Below are 19,742 nucleotides of genomic sequence, written 5' to 3'. Positions count from 1 at the left end.
AAGGAGCCAATAACCATAAAGGTTCCCAGGCTATTAATATCAGCTTACAGCTGTTTGCTTAGCCTTTACTGGCTATTTTACAGTGTGACACAAAATATTGACATGGGGTCCCCCTATAAAAGCTGTAGGCTGATATTAATAGTCTGTGAAGAGGCCATGGATATTGGCAGCCCCAGAGGCTAAAAACCATCAGCTCTCAGCCATCCCAGAAATGGCGCATCTTATAGATCTGCCAATTCTGGTACTTAGCCTCGCTCTTCCCACTTGCCCTGTAGCAGAGGGGCTCAGATTTGTGGGGTTGATGTCACCATTTTATTGTCAAGTAACATCAAGCCCACAGGTTAGTAATGGAGAGGCATCTATCAGACACCTCTCCATTAGTAAGCTGGTCTACTGTCACCTTACAATACAAAGGTGTCATTACCCCTTATTACCCCATATGCCACCGCTACAGTGCAGTGAGAACAGAGGCTGAGTGCCAGAATTGGCGCATCTTACAGATGCACCTTTTCTGGGGTGGCAATAACCATGGTCCCTCTCTAGGCTATAATATCTGTCCTCAGTCACTGACTTTCCCTCTGTGGCACAGTAAATTGTGTGGGAGCCCACGCCAGTTTTTTCAGTGAAAACATTTTTATTAAATACATACAGGTCCCAAATTTTACACACACATACTACTCACCGTATTAGTCACTGACCTACATAAATCTAACCGTTCTGCAATGGTTTACTGTATGTAAACCATGTCTCCTATCCTGCAATGATTTGACAGAAGTCGACAAAGTAACTATTTGTAAATATTATAAGCTGTCAGTGTGATTTTACTGTACACTGCACCTGAATTGCCGGCCTTTCAAAGGACACCGTTGCGTATTTCTCGCAAGTCACACTGATGGCCCGTGTGGTATGAGTTTTTCTTGCATAAACAGACTTTCATTGGGGATTCTCGGCTGATATACGGTGCAAATCGCAGCATAGTGCAATTTCACTCGCACATATAATACGGCCGTGAAAAAAAAAAAAAAACATTGGTCCGAGTGCTATGCAATTTTTTTTTTCTCGCATAGCACTCGTCCGTATTCCTCTCTAGTGTGACTCCGGCCTTAAAGGGAAAAATCATTCAAAATTTGAAAATTTCTATTTTTTAAAATTTCTGATATTTTTACAAAATAAAGCAAAACATATTAACCCAAGTTTATCATTAGCCCAAGTTTACCATTATCATACAGTCTAATATGTCAGGAAAAAAAACAACCTCAAAATCAATGGAATATGTTGAAGCATTCCAGAGTTATTACTACATAAAGTGACACTGGTCAGATTTTAAAAAATTGGCCCCGTCACTGAGGGGTTAAATGCTTGTACAAGTGAACATTGTTTCAAAAGTGGTTTACCTAAGACTTGTTTCACACCAGCGTTCGGCAGCCTTCTTCCTCCGTTAAGCCCCACCCACTGCTACACCTCTTCTTTCAGCTCCGCCTACGTCTGCATGCATCCCCTATCTTTAACATTGGGTACACAGGCACGTGTCGTTTTGACGATGCGCTGAACTGCGTCGAACGCAACATGTTGCATTTTGTTGCGGTCGGCGCAGCGTTAAAACAACGCATGCAGCGGCATCTGCTTGGCCTGCGTACCCAATGTTAACCCCTTTACCCCCAAGGGTGGTTTGCACGTTAATGACCGGGCCAATTTATACAATTCTGACCACTGTCCCTTTATGAGGTTATAACTCCGAAACGCTTCAACGGATCCTGGTGATTCTGACATTGTTTTCTCGTGACATATTGTACTTCATGATAGTGGTAAAATTTCTTTGATAGTACCTGCGTTTATTTGTGAAAAAAAAGGAAATTTGGCGAAAATTTTGAAAATTTCGCAATTTTCAAACTTTGAATTTTTATGCAATTAAATCACAGAGATATGTCACACAAAATACTTAATAAGTAACATTTCCCACATGTCTCCTTTACATCAGCATAATTTTGGAACCAATTTTTTTTTTTGTTAGGGAGTTATAAGGGTTAAAAGTTGACCAGCAATTTCTCATTTTTACAACACCATTTTTTTTTAGGGACCACGTCTCATTTGAAGTCATTTTGAGGGGTCTATATGATAGAAAATGCCCAAGTGTGACACCATTCTAAAAACTGCACCCCTCAAGGTGCTCAAAACCACATTCAAGAAGTTTATTAACCCTTCAGGTGTTTAATAGGAATTTTTGGAATGTTTAAATAAAAATGAACATTTAACTTTTTTACACAAAAAATTTACTTCAGCTCCAATTTGTTTTATTTTACCAAGGGTAACAGGAGAAATTGGACCCAAAAAGTTGTTGTCCAATTTGTCCTGAGTACGCTGATACCCCATATGTGGCAGTAAACCACTGTTTGGGCACATGGGAGAGCTCGGAAGGGAAGGAGCGCTATTTGACTTTTCAATGCAAAATTGACAGGAATTGAGATGGGACGCCATGTTGCGTTTGGAGAGCCACTGATGTGCCTAAACATTGAAACCCCCCACAAGTGACACCATTTTGGAAAGTAGACCCCCTAAGGAACTTATCTGGATGTGTGGTGAGCACTTTGACCCACCAAGTGCTTCACAGAAGTTTATAATGCAGAACCGTAAAAATAAAAAATCATATTTTTTCACAAAAATTATATTTTTGCCCCCAATTTTTTATTTTTCCAAGGGTAAGAGAAGAAATTGGACCTCAAAAGTTGTTGTCCAATTTGTCCTGAGTACGCTGATACCCCATATGTGGCAGTAAACCACTGTTTGGGCGCATGGGAGAGCTCGGAAGGGAAGGAGCGCAGTTTGACTTTTCAATGCAAAATTGACAGAAATTGAGATGGGACGCCATGTTGCGTTTGGAGAGCCACTGATGTGCCTAAACATTGAAACCCCCCACAAGTGACACCATTTTGGAAAGTAAACCCCCTAAGGAACTTATCTGGATGTGTGGTGAGCACTTTGACCCACCAAGGGCTTCACAGAAGTTTATAATGCAGAGCCATAAAAATAAAACAATTTTTTTCCCACAAAAATTATTTTTTAGCCCCCAGTTTTGTATTTTCCCTAGGGTAACAAGAGAAATTGGACCCCAAAAGTTGTTGTCCAATTTGTCCTGAGTACGCTGATACCCCATATGTGGGGGGGAACCACCGTTTGGGCGCATGGGAGGGTTCGGAAGGGAAGGAGCGCCATTTGGAATGCAGACTTAGATGGAATGGTCTGCAGGCGTCACATTGCGTTTGCAGAGCCCCTAATGTACCTAAACAGTAGAAATCCCCCACAAGTGACACCATTTTGGAAAGTAGACCCCCTAAGGAACTCATCTTGATGTGTTGTGAGAGCTTTGAACCCCCAAGTATTTCACTACAGTTTATAACGCAGAGCCATGCAAATAAAAAATATTTTTTTTTCCACAAAAATTATATTTTAGCCCCCAGTTTTGTATTTTTCCAAGGTTAGCAGGAGAAATTGGACCCTAAATGTTGTTGTCCAATTTGTCCTGAGTACGCTGATACCCGATATGTGGGGGGGAACCACCGTTTGGGCGCATGGGAGGGCTCGAAAGGGAAGGAGCATCATTTGGAATGCAGACTTAGATGGATTGGTCTGCAGGCGTCACATTGCGTTTGCAGAGCCCCTAATGTACCTAAACAGTAGAAACCCCCCACAAGTGACCCCATATTGGAAACTAGACCCCTCAATGAACTTATCTAGATGTGTTGTGAGAACTTTGAACCCCCAAGTGTTTCACTACAGTTTATAACGCAGAGCCGTGAAAATAAAAAATCTTTTTGTTTTCCCACAAAAATTATTTTTTAGCCCCCAGTTTTGTATTTTCCCAAGGGTAACAGGAGAAATTGGTCCACAAAAGTTGTTGTCCAATTTGTCCTGAGTACGCTGATACCCCATATGTTGGGGTAAACCCCTGTTTGGGCACACAGGAGAGCTCGGAAGGGAAGGAGCACTGTTTTACTTTTTCAACGCAGAATTGGCTGGAATTGAGATCGGACGCCATGTCGTGTTTGGAGAGCCCCTGATGTGCCGAAACAGTGGAAACCCCCCAATTATAACTGAAACCCTAATCTAAACACACCCCTAACCCTAATTCCAACGGTAACCCTAACCACACCTCTAACCCTGACACACCCCTAACCCTAATCCCAACCCTATTCCCAACCGCAAATGTAATCCAAACCCTAACCCTAACTTTAGCCCCAACCCTAACTGTAGCCCCAACCCTAACCCTAACCCTAGCCCTAATGGGAAAATGGAAATAAATACATTTTTTTTTATTTTTCCCTAAGGGGGTGATGAAGGGGGGTTTGATTTACTTTTATAGCGAGTTTTTTAGCGGATTTTTATGATTGGCAGCCGTCACACACTGAAAGACCCTTTTTATTGCAAAACATATTTTTTGCAATACCACATTTTGAGAGCTATAATTTTTCCATATTTTGGTCCACAGAGTCATGTGAGGTCTTGTTTTTTGCGGGACGAGTTGACGTTTTTATTTAAAACATTTTTGGGCACGTGACATTTTTTTATCGCTTTTTATTCCGATTTTTGTGAGGAAGAATGACCAAAAGCCAGCTATTCATGAATTTCTATTGGGGGAGGCGTTTATACCGTTCCGCGTTTGGTAAAATTGATAAATCAGTTTTATTCTTCGGGTCAGTACGATTAGAGCGATATCTCATTTATATCATTTTTTTATGGTTTGGTGCTTTTATACGATAAAAACTATTTTACAGAAAAAATAATTATTTTTGCATCGCTTTATTCTCAGGACTATAACTTTTTTATTTTTTTGCTGATGATGCTGTATGGCGGCTCTTTTTTTGCGGGACAATATGACGCTTTCAGCGGTACCATGGTTATTTATATCTGTCCTTTTGATCGCGTGTTATTCCACTTTTTGTTCGGCGGTATGATAATAAAGCGGTTTTTTGCCTCTTTTTTTCTTACGGTGTTTACTGAAGGGGTTAACTAGTGGGACAGTTTTATAGGTCGGGTCGTTACGGACGCGGCGATACTAAATATGTGTACTTTTACTGGTTTTTTTTTTTTATTTAGATGAAGAAATGTATTTATGGGAATATATATTTTTTTTTTTTTCATTATTTTGGAATATTTTTTTTTATTTTTTTTTTACACATTTGGAAAATTTTTTTTTTACTTTGTCCCAGGGGGGGACATCACAGATCAGTGATCTGACAGTTTGCACAGCACTCTGTCAGATCACTGATCTGACATGCAGCGCTGCAGCCTTCACAGTGCCTGCTCTAAGCAGGCTCTGTGAAGCCACCTCCCTCCCTGCAGGACCCGGATCCGCGGCCATCTTGGATCCGGGGCTCGAGCAGGGAGGGAGGTGAGGAGACCCTCGCAGCAACGCGATCACATCGCGTTGCTGCGGGGGGCTCAGGGAAGCCCGCAGGGAGCCACCTCCCTGCGCGGTGCTTCCCTGCACCGCCGGCACATCGCGATCATCTTTGATCGCGGTGTGCCAGGGGTTAATGTGCCGGGGGCGGTCCGTGACCGCTCCTGGCACATAGTGCCGGATGTCAGCTGCGATAAGCAGCTGACACCCGGCCGCGATCGGCCGCGCTCCCCCCGTGAGCGCGGCCGATCGGCTATGACGTACTATCCCGTCCAGGGTCAGATAAGCCCAGGGCACCTCGACGGGATAGTACGTCTAAGGTCACATAGGGGTTAAAGATAGGGTATGCAGGACGCATGCAGATGCAGGACGCATGCAGATGTAGGCGGAACTGAAGGAAGAGGTGCAGCATTGGGCGGGGCTTAACGGAGGAAGAAGGCTGCCATCCGCAGCCCTGCCGAATGCTGGTGTGAAACCAGCCCAAGGCTGTTATTATAGCACCTTACGTCTTACGTTAGGTTCACATTGCGTTAGTGCAATCCGTTAAGCGCATAGCGCTAGCGGATTGCGCTAACGCAATGTTTCTAGAGGGTCGGCGTTCACCCTCCCCGATAGCGCAGATCCCCGATCTGCGGTAGCGAGGAACAGGCCTCGGACGCTGCAAGCAGCGTCCGAGGTCCGTCACAAAAGAACGGCACATCGCTAGCACGTGCCGAAAATGGCATGCGCTAGTGATGCGCTTCAGCTAAAAGTAACATTGCTGTCAATGGGTGTGCTAACGGACCCGTTGCACGGCGTTAATTTCGACATTTTCGCCGTGCAACGCATTCCGTTAGCGTTAACCCATTAACGCAATGTGAACCTAGCTTTACACAGATACATCATGGGCTTGTCCTGCCCTACGCATGAAATGAAAGACAAATACAATGTGGAGACTTAGGCCACATGCACACATTCAGTATTTTACCTCAGTATTTGGAAGCCAAAACCAGGAGTGGAACAAGCAGAGGAAAAGTATAATAGAAACATATGCACCACTTCTGTATTTATCACCCACTCCTGGTTTCTGCTCACAAATACTGAGGTAAAAACTGACCAAATACTGAACGTGTGCATGTGGCCTTAATCAGAGCAATGTTTTATTTACATTCAGAACTGGTTTAAGAGGTAAACAATTACCGTTTCTCACAGAAATCTCAGACTTTTACTTATAGAAATACTGGATAAATATCATTTTAACATTAGATATAGAAATATTTCTAATTTTATAAAACTGCCTTTTTTGCATAGAAAAACTTTATGCCTTTCCTTGTTTCACTTTATGCCTTTGCTTGTTTCATTTTATGCCTTTCTAAAGTATTGTAAAAATGTAATATGCTGTTGGTGCATGCGGGCAGGACTGTCGGTAGGGTATACGGCTCTGAAGCCCCCCCCCCGGGCCTGCCTCCGGTGTCTGAGGTTTCGGTGTCCCGGGCCAGAGATCATAATAACGGCCTTGAATTGTGAAGGACACGGCAGCCGATCCTGAGAAACATCCAAGGTGGGAATGCCCCATCATGTCGAAGAGAGCCTGCTAGATCCAGGCCTAGCAGACCAGTGCTAGTGGGTTCATGGATGCCAGGAGGGAGCTGGCCTAAAGGAAGGTCTCGTCTTTTCCTGGCGGGTCAGAGAGTTGTCCCGTCGTTTGTTTTTTTTGGACAGAACATTTCCAAAACAACCAAATTTGAACAGATCTCTTGGGAGGCAGACTTTAGTCCTCTGTTGCAGAAGCGAAGTACTCTTAAACTGATAGGCGCAGAGTAGGACGCACTAGAAAGTTGGCGTGCATGATTGTTCAGGGCGCTGGCGGTGTGGACCGGCCACCAGAGAAGGCCTAGACCAAAGTCTGGATATTTTAAGAGCAAGGTCACAGGAGCCTCTGGAAACGTGGAGGCTGCATGAATAGGAAGGTTTCCTCAGGAGACGTCCACATTGCTCAGGGGAAAACTAGGACATATTTGTCCTGTGTTTTTTTTTTTTAAAGTAGCCCCCTTACTGCCTCGTAGGATATACCAGTCCTTAAGATCACAAATCCTTTTACGCAGAGCGATGATGAAGATGGGCATGGAATAACCTGGACGCAGAGAGGCGAGAGGGTAGGGCGATTCGTGGCATGAACGGTCCTCCGGGGAACCCCAAACACTCTTGATGTGTTAGGGCCTTGCCTCGTAGACCACAGATGATATGGTAGTGACAATTCTAGGTGGGAGATTAGAGTGACAATTCCACTGTCGCCCTCAAAAGCCATATCTGGGAAGAAAAAAAAATAAAATTAAAAAGAAAAATCGTTAATAAAAAAACCTCCCAAAACCTAAGGCCTAAACTGGGCTGGGCGGTCCAGACCCATGTCTTCCTCCTACTGACATTAAGTTAAAACGGATTAGCTTCGTGCTAGTTGGCGGTGTACCCTCCTCTACAGGAAATACCTAAAAATTTTTTTTTGCATAGCATAAGCAGCATACACCCATTTTTTTTTTTTTGTGTACCCCAACATTAGCTCCCCCACATCAACCAGAAGGCCACACAGCATAACCTCGCTCCCCCAGTCAGAAACCCCCACCTCACATTATCCAGCGGACCCCACAGGATAAACCCAAAGCCCACCAGACATTCCCTCCCACAAGCGTAAATCCCCATGACGCCCCCTGCCCCCAACCATAAATCCCATCAGACACCCCCCCCCCCAATCGGATGCCACCCCAGCTTAACCCCCCAGCATAAACCCCCATCGGACGTCCACCCCTCCTCCAAGCATTACTCCCATCGTACACCACGCCCACCCAATAATAAACCCCCACCGGACGGCCAAACCCCCACAGGACGTGGACCCCCCCATCAAGCACACACCCCACCCAGCACAAACCCCCCATCGGACGTCCACCCCCGACCCAGCCTAAACTCTTATCGGACGTCCACTTCACCCAGCCTAAGCCCTCATCAGCCCCCCAAACCCAACCCATAAGCAGGTCGCCCCCCAATAAAGGGGATCCCTCCGTAAGCGGCAGGTCGCCTCCCCACGTCCCACCACAGGCAGGTCGCCTCCCCACGTCCCACCACAGGCAGGTCGCCTCCCCACGTCCCACCACAGGCAGGTCACCACCACATCCCACCACATGGGTCCCCCAATAGCCTGCAGCAGGTCTCCCCCCACATCCCACAAGCAGATAGCCCTCAAATCCCACAACAGGGGTCCCCCCAATAGACAGGTCACACCCCCCCAAACCGAACCACAAGCATGTCACCCTCAAACCCCACCACAGGTCTCCCCCACTAAAAGGGGTCCACCCCGTAAGCAGGTCACCTCCAAACCCCACCACAGGGGTCCCCCCCAACAGCCAGCAGGTGCCCCCCAAAATCCCACCACAATAGCCAGCAGCAGCAGTAGGTGCCCCCCACAACAGTCCACCACAGGGGGTCCCCCACAACAGCCAGCAGCAGTAGGTGCCCCCCCCCAAATCCCACCACAGGGGTCCCCCACAACAGCCAGCAGCAGGTCCCCCCAAAATCTCACCACAGGGGTCCCCCACAACAGCGCCCCCCAAAAAGCCCACCACGGGGGTCCCCCACAACAGCCAGCAGCAGCGCCCCCCAAGAGCCCACCACGGGGATCCCCCACAACAGCAGCGGTGCCACCCCCCAAAAAGCCCACCACAGGGGTTCCCCACAGCAGCAGCGGTGCCCCCCAAAAGCCCACCACGGGGGTCCCCCACAGCAGCAGCGGTGCCCCCCCAGAAAGCCCACCACGGGGGTCCCCACGCCAGCAGCAGCGGTGCCCACCCAAAAAGCCCACCACATGGGTCCCCCACAACAGCCAGCAGCAGCGGTGCCCCCCAAAAGCCCACCACAGGGGTCCCCCACAACATCCAGCAGCAGTGGTGCCCCCCAAAAGCCCACCACGGGGGTTCCCCACAACAGCCAGCAGCAGCGCTGCCCCCCCAAAAAGCTCACCATGGGGGTCTCCCACAACAGCCAGCAGCAGCGGTGCCCCCCAAAAAGCCCACCACGGGGGTCCCCCACAACCGCAGCGGTCCCCCCCAAAAGCCCAACACAGGGGTCCCCCACAACCGCAGCGGTCCCCCCCAAAAGCCCAACACAGGGGTCCCCCACAGCAGCAGCAGTGCCCCCCCAAAAAAGCCCACCACGGGGGTTCCCCACAACAGCCAGCAGCAGCGCTGCCCCCCCAAAAAGCTCACCATGGGGGTCTCCCACAACAGCCAGCAGCAGCGGTGCCCCCCAAAAAGCCCACCACGGGGGTCCCCCACAACCGCAGCGGTCCCCCCCAAAAGCCCAACACAGGGGTCCCCCACAACCGCAGCGGTCCCCCCCAAAAGCCCAACACAGTGCCCCCCCACAGCAGCAGCAGTGCCCCCCCAAAAAAGCCCACCACGGGGGTCCCCCACAACAGCCAGCAGCAGCGGTGCCCCCCCCAAAAAAAGCCCACCACAGGGGTCCCCCACAGCAGCAGCGGTGCCCCCCCCACAAAGCCCACCACGGGGGTCCCCCACAGCAGCAGCGGTGCCCCCCCCACACAAAGCCCACCACGGGGGTCCCCCACAGCAGCAGCGGTGCCCCCCCCCACAAAGCCCACCACAGGGGTCCCCCACAGCAGCAGCGGTGCCCCCCCCACACAAAGCCCACCACGGGGGTCCCCCACAGCAGCAGCGGTGCCCCCCACACACAAAGCCCACCACGGGGGTCCCCCACAGCAGCAGCGGTGCCCCCCACACAGACAAGCAGGTCGCCCACCACAGAGCCTCCCCCCAATAGCGAGCAGCAAGTAGCATTTTTTCACCCTGAAACCACTAACCTCCATGTGCCATGGCGTCCACAAGATATAATCATGCTGCTTTGCCGCCTTCAAGATGTGACTGAAAACACGCCCCCTCCCGATAGGACACGCCCCCGGAAATGACGTCACACCTGGAAGGAGCTCATACACTCTAGCATTTTCAATCATCTCTGGACGCCATTGCCCATCTTTCCCCGGCCCACACCCCGCTGTCTCCTTCTCCACAGCCCCCAGCCCAGTGCCCCAAGTCAGGCAGAAAGAAGCTAAGCAAAAATCAGGAAAAAAAAATCGGCTGCCGAGGCCGTTGTTCACATCAAAAAGCGGCTTCTTTCATATTTGATTGCGGTCGGTGGAGGATCCGGTGATGGCTGATGTCCGGGAGGTAAGGAACCATGGCGGCCTGTGCTCGGGATACTGCACTGTTCTGTGCTCCACGGTCCTGTGCAGTGACTGTATATGGGGGGAGATCTGGGCTGTATATGGAGGGAGATCTGCGCTGTATATGGAGGGAGATCTGGGCTGTATATGGGGGAGATCTGGACTGTATATGGGGGAGATCTGGGCTGTATATGGAGGGAGATCTGGGCTGTATATGGGGGAGATCTGGGCTGTATATGGGGGGAGATCTGCGCTGTATATGGAGGGAGATCTGGGCTGTATATGGGGGAGATCTGGGCTGTATATGGAGGGAGATCTGCGCTGTATATGGGGGGAGATCTGCGCTGTATATGGGGGGAGATCTGCGCTGTATATGGGGGAGATCTGGGCTGTATATGGAGGGAGATCTGGGCTGTATATGGGGGAGATCTGGGCTGTATATGGAGAGAGATCTGCGCTGTATATGGGGGGAGATCTGGGCTGTATATGGGGGGAGATCTGCACTGTATATGGGGGGAGATCTGCGCTGTATATGGGGGGAGATCTGCGCTGTATATGGGGGAGATCTGGGCTGTATATGGGGGGAGATCTGGGCTGTATATGGAGGGAGATCTGCGCTGTATATGGGGGGAGATCTGCACTGTATATGGGGGGAGATCTGCACTGTATATGGGGGGAGATCTGCGCTGTATATGGGGGAGATCTGGGCTGTATATGGAGGGAGATCTGGGCTGTATATGGGGGAGATCTGGGCTGTGTATGGGGGGAGATCTGCGCTGTATATGGAGGGAGATCTGGGCTGTATATGGGGGAGATCTGGGCTGTATATGGAGGGAGATCTGCGCTGTATATGGGGGGAGATCTGGGCTGTATATGGGGGGAGATCTGCGCTGTATATGGGGGGAGATCTGGGCTGTATATGGGGAGATCTGGGCTGTATATGGGGGGAGATCTGCGCTGTATATGGGGAGATCTGGGCTGTATATGGGGGGAGATCTGCGCTGTATATGGGGGAGATCTGCGCTGTATATGGGGGGAGATCTGGGCTGTATATGGGGGGAGATCTGCGCTGTATATGGGGGAGATCTGCGCTGTATATGGGGGGAGATCTGGGCTGTATATGGGGGGGAGATCTGGGCTGTATATGGGGGGGAGATCTGGGCTGTATATGGGGGGAGATCTGTGCTGTATATGGGGGGAGATCTGGGCTGTATATGGGGGGGAGATCTGGGCTGTATATGGGGGGAGATCTGTGCTGTATATGGGGGGAGATCTGGGCTGTATATGGGGGGAGATCTGGGCTGTATATGGGGGAGATCTGGGCTGTATATGGGGGGAGATCTGGGCTGTATATGGGGGGAGATCTGGGCTGTATATGGGGGGAGATCTGGGCTGTATATGGGGGAGATCTGCAGTGTATATGGGGGGAGATCTGGGCTGTATATGGGGGGATCTGGGCTGTATATGGGGGTGGGATCTGCGCTGTATATGGGGGGAGATCTGCGCTGTATATGGGGGGAGATCTGGGCTGTATATGGGGGGAGATCTGCGCTGTATATGGGGGGAGATCTGCACTGTATATGGGGGAGATCTGCGCTGTATATGGGGGGAGATCTGGGCCGTATATGGGAGGAGATCTGGGCTGTATATGGGGGGAGATCTGCAGTGTATATGGGGGGAGATCTGGGCTGTATATGGGGGGAGATCTGGGCTGTATATGGAGGGAGATCTGCGCTGTATATGGGGGGAGATCTGCGCTGTATATGGGGGGAGATCTGGACTGTATATGGGGGGAGATCTGCGCTGTATATGGAGGGAGATCTGCGCTGTATATGGGGGGAGATCTGCGCTGTATATGGGGGGAGATCTGGGCTGTATATGGGGGGAGATCTGGGCTGTATATGGGGGGAGATCTGGGCTGTAGATGGAAGGAGATCTGGGCTGTATATGGGGGGAGATCTGCAGTGTATATGGGGGGAGATCTGGGCTGTATATGGGGGAGATCTGGGCTGTATATGGGGGGAGATCTGCAGTGTATATGGGGGGAGATCTGGGCTATATATGGGGGAGATCTGGGCTGTATATGGGGGGAGTTCTGCAGTGTATATGGGGGGAGATCTGGGCTGTATATGGGGGGAGATCTGGGCTGTATATGAGGGGAGATCTGCAGTGTACAGTTAGGGCCAGAAATATTTGGACAGTGACACAAGTTTTGTTATTTTAGCTGTTTACAAAAACATGTTCAGAAATACAATTATATATATAATATGGGCTGAAAGTGCACACTCCCAGCTGCAATATGATAGTTTCCACATCCAAATCGGAGAAAGGGTTTAGGAATCATAGCTCTGTAATGCATAGCGTCCTCTTTTTCAAGGGACCAAAAGTAATTGGACAATGGACTCTAAGGGCTGCAATTAACTCTGAAGGCGTCTCCCTCGTTAACCTGTAATCAATGAAGTAGTTAAAAGGTCAGGGGTGGATTCCAGGTGTGTGGTTTTGCATTTGGAAGCTGTTGCTGTGAGCAGACAACATGCGGTCAAAGGAACTCTCAATTGAGGTGAAGCAGAACATCCTGAGGCTGAAAAAAAAAGAAAAAATCCATCAGAGAGATAGCAGACATGCTTGGAGTAGCAAAATCAACAGTTGGGTACATTCTGAGAAAAAAGGAATTGACTGGTGAGCTTGGGAACTCAAAAAGGCCTGGGCGTCCACGGATGATAACAGTGGTGGATGATCGCCGCATACTTAATTTGGTGAAGAAGAACCCGTTCACAACATCAACTGAAGTCCAGAACACTCTCAGTGAAGTAGGTGTATCTGTCTCTAAGTCAACAGTAAAGAGAAGACTCCATGACAGTAAATACAAAGGGTTCACATCTAGATGCAAACCATTCATCAATACCAAAAATAGACAGAAAAACACCTCAAGAAGCCAGCTCAGTTCTGGAAAAGTATTCTATGGACAGATGAGACAAAGATCAACCTGTACCAGAATGATGGGAAGAAAAAAGTTTGGAGAAGAAAGGGAACGGCACATGATCCAAGGCACACCACATCCTCTGTAAAACATGGTGGAGGCAACGTGATGGCATGGGCATGCATGGCTTTCAATGGCACTGGGTCACTTGTGTTTATTGATGACATAAGAGCAGACAAGAGTAGCCGGATGAATTCTGAAGTGTACCGGGATATACTTTCAGCCCAGATTCAGCCAAATGCTGCAAAGTTGATTGGACGGCGCTTCATAGTACAGATGGACAATGACCCCAAGCATACAGCCAAAGCTACCCAGGAGTTCATGAGTGCCAAAAAGTGGAACATTCTGCAATGGCCAAGTCAATCTCCAGATCTAAACCCAATTGAGCATGCATTTCACTTGCTCAAATCCAGACTTAAGACGGAAAGACCCACAAACAAGCAAGACCTGAAGGCTGCGGCTGTAAAGGCCTGGCAAAGCATTAGGAAGGAGGAAACCCAGCGTTTGGTGATGTCCATGGGTTCCAGACTTAAGGCAGTGATTGCCTCCAAAGGATTTGCAACAAAATATTGAAAATAAAAATATTTTATTTGGGTTATGTTTATTTGTCCAATTACTTTTGACCTCCTAAAATGTGGAGTGTTTGTAAAGAAATGTGTACAATTCCTACATTTTCTATCAGATATTTTTGTTCAACCCTTCAAATTAAACGTTACAATCTGCAATTGAATTCTGTTGTAGAGGTTTCATTTCAAATCCAATGTGGTGGCATGCAGAGCCCAACTCGCGAAAATTGTGTCACTGTCCAAATATTTCTGGCCCTAACTGTATATGGGGGGAGATCTCGGCTGTATATGAGGGGGGATCTGGGCTGTATATGGGGGTGGGATCTGCGCTGTATATGGGGGGAGATCTGCGCTGTATATGGGGGGAGATCTGCACTGTGTATGGAGGGAGATCTGCGCTGTATATGGGGGGAGATCTGCGCTGTATATGGGGGGAGATCTGCGCTGTATATGGGGGAGATCTGCGCTGTATATGGGGGGAGATCTGCGCTGTATATGGGGGGAGATCTGGGCTGTATATGGGGGGAGATCTGCGCTGTATATGGAGGGAGATCTGCGCTGTATATGGGGGGAGATCTGCGCTGTATATGGGGGGAGATCTGCGCTGTATATGGGGGGAGATCTGCGCTGTATATGGGGGGAGATCTGCAGTGTATATGGGGGGAGATCTGGGCTGTATATGGGGGAGATCTGGGCTGTATATGGGGGGAGATCTGCAGTGTATATGGGGGGAGATCTGGGCTGTATATGGGGGAGATCTGGGCTGTATATGGGGGGAGATCTGGGCTGTATATGGGGGGAGATCTGGGCTGTATATGGGGGGAGATCTGGGCTGTATATGGGGGACATCTGGGCTGTATATGGGGGGAGATCTGCAGTGTATATGGGGGGAGATCTGGGCTGTATATGGGGGGGATCTGGGCTGTATATGGGGGTGGGATCTGCGCTGTATATGGGGGGAGATCTGCGCTGTATATGGGGGGAGATCTGGGCTGTATATGGGGGGAGATCTGCGCTGTATATGGGGGGAGATCTGGGCTGTATATGGGGGGAGATCTGGGCTGTATATGGGGGGAGATCTGGGCTGTATATGGAGGGAGATCTGCGCTGTATATGGGGGGAGATCTGCGCTGTATATAGGGGAGATCTGCGCTGTATATGGAGGGAGATCTGCGCTGTATATGGGGGGAGATCTGCGCTGTATATGGGGGGAGATCTGGGCTGTATATGGGGGGAGATCTGGGCTGTATATGGGGGGAGATCTGGGCTGTATATGGGGGGAGATCTGGGCTGTATATGGGGGAGATCTGGGCTGTATATGGGGGGAGATCTGCAGTGTATATGGGGGTAGATCTGGGCTATATATGGGGGAGATCTGGGCTGTATATGGGGGGAGATCTGCAGTGTATATGGGGGGAGATCTGGGCTGTATATGGGGGGAGATCTGGGCTGTATATGGGGGAGATCTGGGCTGTATATGGGGGGAGATCTGCAGTGTATATGGGGGGAGATCTGGGCTGTATATGGGGGGGATCTGGGCTGTATATGGGGGTGGGATCTGCGCTGTATATGGGGGGAGATCTGCGCTGTATATGGGGGGAGATCTGGGCTGTGTATGGGGGGAGATCTGTGCTGTATATGGGGGGAGATCTGCACTGTATATGGGGGAGATCTGCGCTGTATATGGGGGGAGATCTGCAGTGTATGTGGGGGGAGATCTGGGCTGTATATGGGGGAGATCTGGGCTGTATATGGGGGGAGATCTGCGCTGTATATGGGGGAGATCTGCGCTGTATATGGGGGGGGATCTGCGCTGTATATGGGAGGAGATCTGGGCTGTATATGGGGGGAGATCTGCAGTGTATATGGGGGGAGATCTGCGCTGTATATGGAGGGAGATCTGGGCTGTATATGGGGGAGATCTGCGCTGTATATGGGGGAGATCTGCGCTGTATATGGGGGGAGATCTGCGCTGTATATGGGGGGAGATCTGGGCTGTATATGGGGGAGATCTGCGCTGTATATGGGGGGAGATCTGGGCTGTATATGGGGGGAGATCTGGGCTGTATATGTGGGGAGATCTGCGCTGTATATGGGGGGAGATCTGCGCTGTATATGGGGGGAGATCTGGGCTGTATATGGGGGGAGATCTGGGCTGTATATGGGGGGAGATCTGGGCTGTATATGGGGGGAGATCTGGACTGTATATGGGGGGAGATCTGGGCTGTATATGGGGGGGATCTGCGCTGTATATGGGAGGAGATCTGGGCTGTATATGGGGGGAGATCTGCAGTGTATATGGGGGGAGATCTGCGCTGTATATGGGGGGAGATCTGGGCTGTATATGAGGGGAGATCTGGGCTGTATATGGGGGGGATCTGCGCTGTATATGGGAGGAGATCTGGGCTGTATATGGGGGGAGATCTGCAGTGTATATGGGGGGAGATCTGCAGTGTATATGGAGGGAGATCTGCACTGTATATGGGGGGAGATCTGCACTGTATATGGGGGGAGATCTGCGCTGTATATGGGGGAAGATCTGCGCTGTATATGGGGGGAGATCTGGGCTGTATATGGGGGGAGATCTGCGCTGTATATGGGCTGTATATGGGGGGAGATCTGGGCTGTATATGGGGGGAGATCTGGGCTGTATATGGGGGAGATCTGCACTGTATATGGAGGGAGATCTGCGCTGTATATGGGGGAGATCTGCGCTGTATATGGGGGAAGATCTGCGCTGTATATGGGGGGAGATCTGGGCTGTATATGGGGGGAGATCTGCGCTGTATATGGGCTGTATATGGGGGGAGATCTGCGCTGTATATGGGGGGAGATCTGCGCTGTATATGGGGGGAGATCTGCGCTGTATATGGGGGGAGATCTGCGCTGTATATGGGGGGAGATCTGCGCTGTATATGGGGGGGAGATCTGCACTGTGTATGGAGGGAGATCTGCGCTGTATATGGGGGGAGATCTGCGCTGTATATGGGGGGAGATCTGCGCTGTATATGGGGGAGATCTGCGCTGTATATGGGGGGAGATCTGCACTGTGTATGGAGGGAGATCTGCGCTGTATATGGGGGAGATCTGCGCTGTATATGGGGGGAGATCTGCGCTGTATATGGGGGAGATCTGCGCTGTATATGGGGGGAGATCTGCGCTGTATATGGGGGGAGATCTGGGCTGTGTATGGGGGGAGATCTGCGCTGTATAGGGGGAGATCTGCGCTGTATATGGAGGGAGATCTGCGCTGTATATGGAGGGAGATCTGCGCTGTATATGGGGGGAGATCTGGGCTGTATATGGGGGGAGATCTGGGCTGTATATGGGGGGAGATCTGGGCTGTATATGGGGGGAGATCTGGGCTGTGTATGGGGGGAGATCTGGGCTGTGTATGGGGGAGATCTGGGCTGTGTATGGGGGGGAGATCTGCGCTGTATATGGGGGGAGATCTGGGCTGTATATGGGGGGAGATCTGGGCTGTATATGGGGGGAGATCTGCGCTGTATATGGGGGAGATCTGGGCTGTGTATGGGGGAGATCTGCGCTGTATATGGGAGGAGATCTGGGCTGTATATGGGGGGAGATCTGCAGTGTATATGGGGGGGGGGAGATCTGCGCTGTATATGGGGGGAGATCTGCGCTGTATATGGGGGGAGATCTGGGCTGTATATGGGGGAGATCTGCGCTGTATATGGGGGGAGATCTGGGCTGTATATGGGGGGAGATCTGGGCTGTATATGTGGGGAGATCTGCGCTGTATATGGGGGGAGATCTGCGCTGTATATGGGGGGAGATCTGGGCTGTATATGGGGGGAGATCTGGGCTGTATATGGGGGGAGATCTGGACTGTATATGGGGGGAGATCTGGGCTGTATATGGGGGGGATCTGCGCTGTATATGGGGGAGATCTGGGCTGTATATGGGGGGGAGATCTGCAGTGTATATGGGGGGAGATCTGCGCTGTATATGGGGGGAGATCTGGGCTGTATATGAGGGGAGATCTGGGCTGTATATGGGGGGGATCTGCGCTGTATATGGGAGGAGATCTGGGCTGTATATGGGGGGAGATCTGCAGTGTATATGGGAGGAGATCTGCAGTGTATATGGGGGGAGATCTGCACTGTATATGGGGGGAGATCTGCGCTGTATATGGGGGAAGATCTGCGCTGTATATGGGGGGAGATCTGGGCTGTATATGGGGGGAGATCTGCGCTGTATATGGGCTGTATATGGGGGGAGATCTGGGCTGTATATGGGGGGAGATCTGGGCTGTATATGGGGGAGATCTTCACTGTATATGGAGGGAGATCTGCGCTGTATATGGGGGAGATCTGCGCTGTATATGGGGGAAGATCTGCGCTGTATATGGGGGGAGATCTGGGCTGTATATGGGGGGAGATCTGCGCTGTATATGGGCTGTATATGGGGGGAGATCTGCGCTGTATATGGGGGGAGATCTGCGCTGTATATGGGGGGAGATCTGCGCTGTATATGGGGGGAGATCTGCGCTGTATATGGGGGGAGATCTGCGCTGTATATGGGGGAGATCTGCGCTGTATATGGGGGGAGATCTGCACTGTGTATGGAGGGAGATCTGCGCTGTATATGGGGGAGATCTGCGCTGTATATGGGGGGAGATCTGCGCTGTATATGGGGGGAGATCTGCGCTGTATATGGGGGGAGATCTGGGCTGTGTATGGGGGGAGATCTGGGCTGTATATGGGGGGAGATCTGCGCTGTATATGGGGGGAGATCTGGGCTGTGTATGGGGGGAGATCTGGGCTGTATATGGGGGGAGATCTGCGCTGTATATGGGGGGAGATCTGGGCTGTGTATGGGGGGAGATCTGCGCTGTATAGGGGGAGATCTGCGCTGTATATGGAGGGAGATCTGCGCTGTATATGGAGGGAGATCTGCGCTGTATATGGAGGGAGATCTGCGCTGTATATGGGGGGAGATCTGGGCTGTATATGGGGGGAGATCTGGGCTGTATATGGGGGGAGATCTGGGCTGTATATGGGGGGAGATCTGGGCTGTGTATGGGGGAGATCTGGGCTGTGTATGGGGGGGAGATCTGCGCTGTATATGGGGGGAGATCTGGGCTGTATATGGGGGGAGATCTGGGCTGTATATGGGGGGAGATCTGCGCTGTATATGGGGGAGATCTGGGCTGTGTATGGGGGAGATCTGCGCTGTATATGGGAGGAGATCTGGGCTGTATATGGGGGGAGATCTGCAGTGTATATGGGGGGGGAGATCTGCGCTGTATATGGAGGGAGATCTGGGCTGTATATGGGGGGAGATCTGGGCTGTATATGGGGGGAGATCTGGGCTGTATATGGGGGGGATCTGCGCTGTATATGGGAGGAGATCTGGGCTGTATATGGGAGGAGATCTGGGCTGTATATGGGGGGAGATCTGCAGTGTATATGGGGGGGGGGGGAGATCTGCGCTGTATATGGAGGGAGATCTGGGCTGTATATGGGGGGAGATCTGGGCTGTATATGGGGGGAGATCTGGGCTGTATATGGGGGGGGATCTGCGCTGTATATGGGAGGAGATCTGGGCTGTATATGGGGGGAGATCTGCACT

The 19,742-nt window shown here is 50.7% G+C and overlaps 1 protein-coding gene and 1 long non-coding RNA gene across 2 annotated transcripts in view; one reads left to right on the top strand and one right to left on the bottom strand.

Annotated features, from left to right (window-relative positions):
• Positions 1–6,516: 6,516 nt before the first annotated feature.
• LOC138666032 (uncharacterized) lies at positions 6,517–10,304 on the bottom strand. The gene is made up of 2 exons (XR_011318552.1): positions 10,242–10,304; positions 6,517–7,684 (listed from the first exon to the last, which is right to left on the bottom strand). It is a non-coding gene; the product is annotated as an uncharacterized lncRNA (long non-coding RNA).
• Positions 10,305–10,350: 46 nt separating this feature from the next.
• LOC138666031 (C-type lectin domain family 2 member B-like) overlaps positions 10,351–19,742 on the top strand; it is a 34,462-nt gene continuing 25,070 nt past the window's right edge. Inside the window, exon 1 of the mRNA XM_069754093.1 lies at positions 10,351–10,605. Coding sequence (XP_069610194.1) covers positions 10,588–10,605 — 18 coding nt within the window. The 5' untranslated portion in view covers positions 10,351–10,587. The remainder of the gene's footprint in view (positions 10,606–19,742) is intronic.

The sequence above is a fragment of the Ranitomeya imitator genome, chromosome 2 (genome assembly GCF_032444005.1).
Source record: "Ranitomeya imitator isolate aRanImi1 chromosome 2, aRanImi1.pri, whole genome shotgun sequence".
Taxonomy (NCBI): Eukaryota; Metazoa; Chordata; class Amphibia; order Anura; family Dendrobatidae; genus Ranitomeya; species Ranitomeya imitator.
Note: the sequence above shows the minus strand (reverse complement) of the source record. Positions and strands in the feature narration are given on the sequence as shown.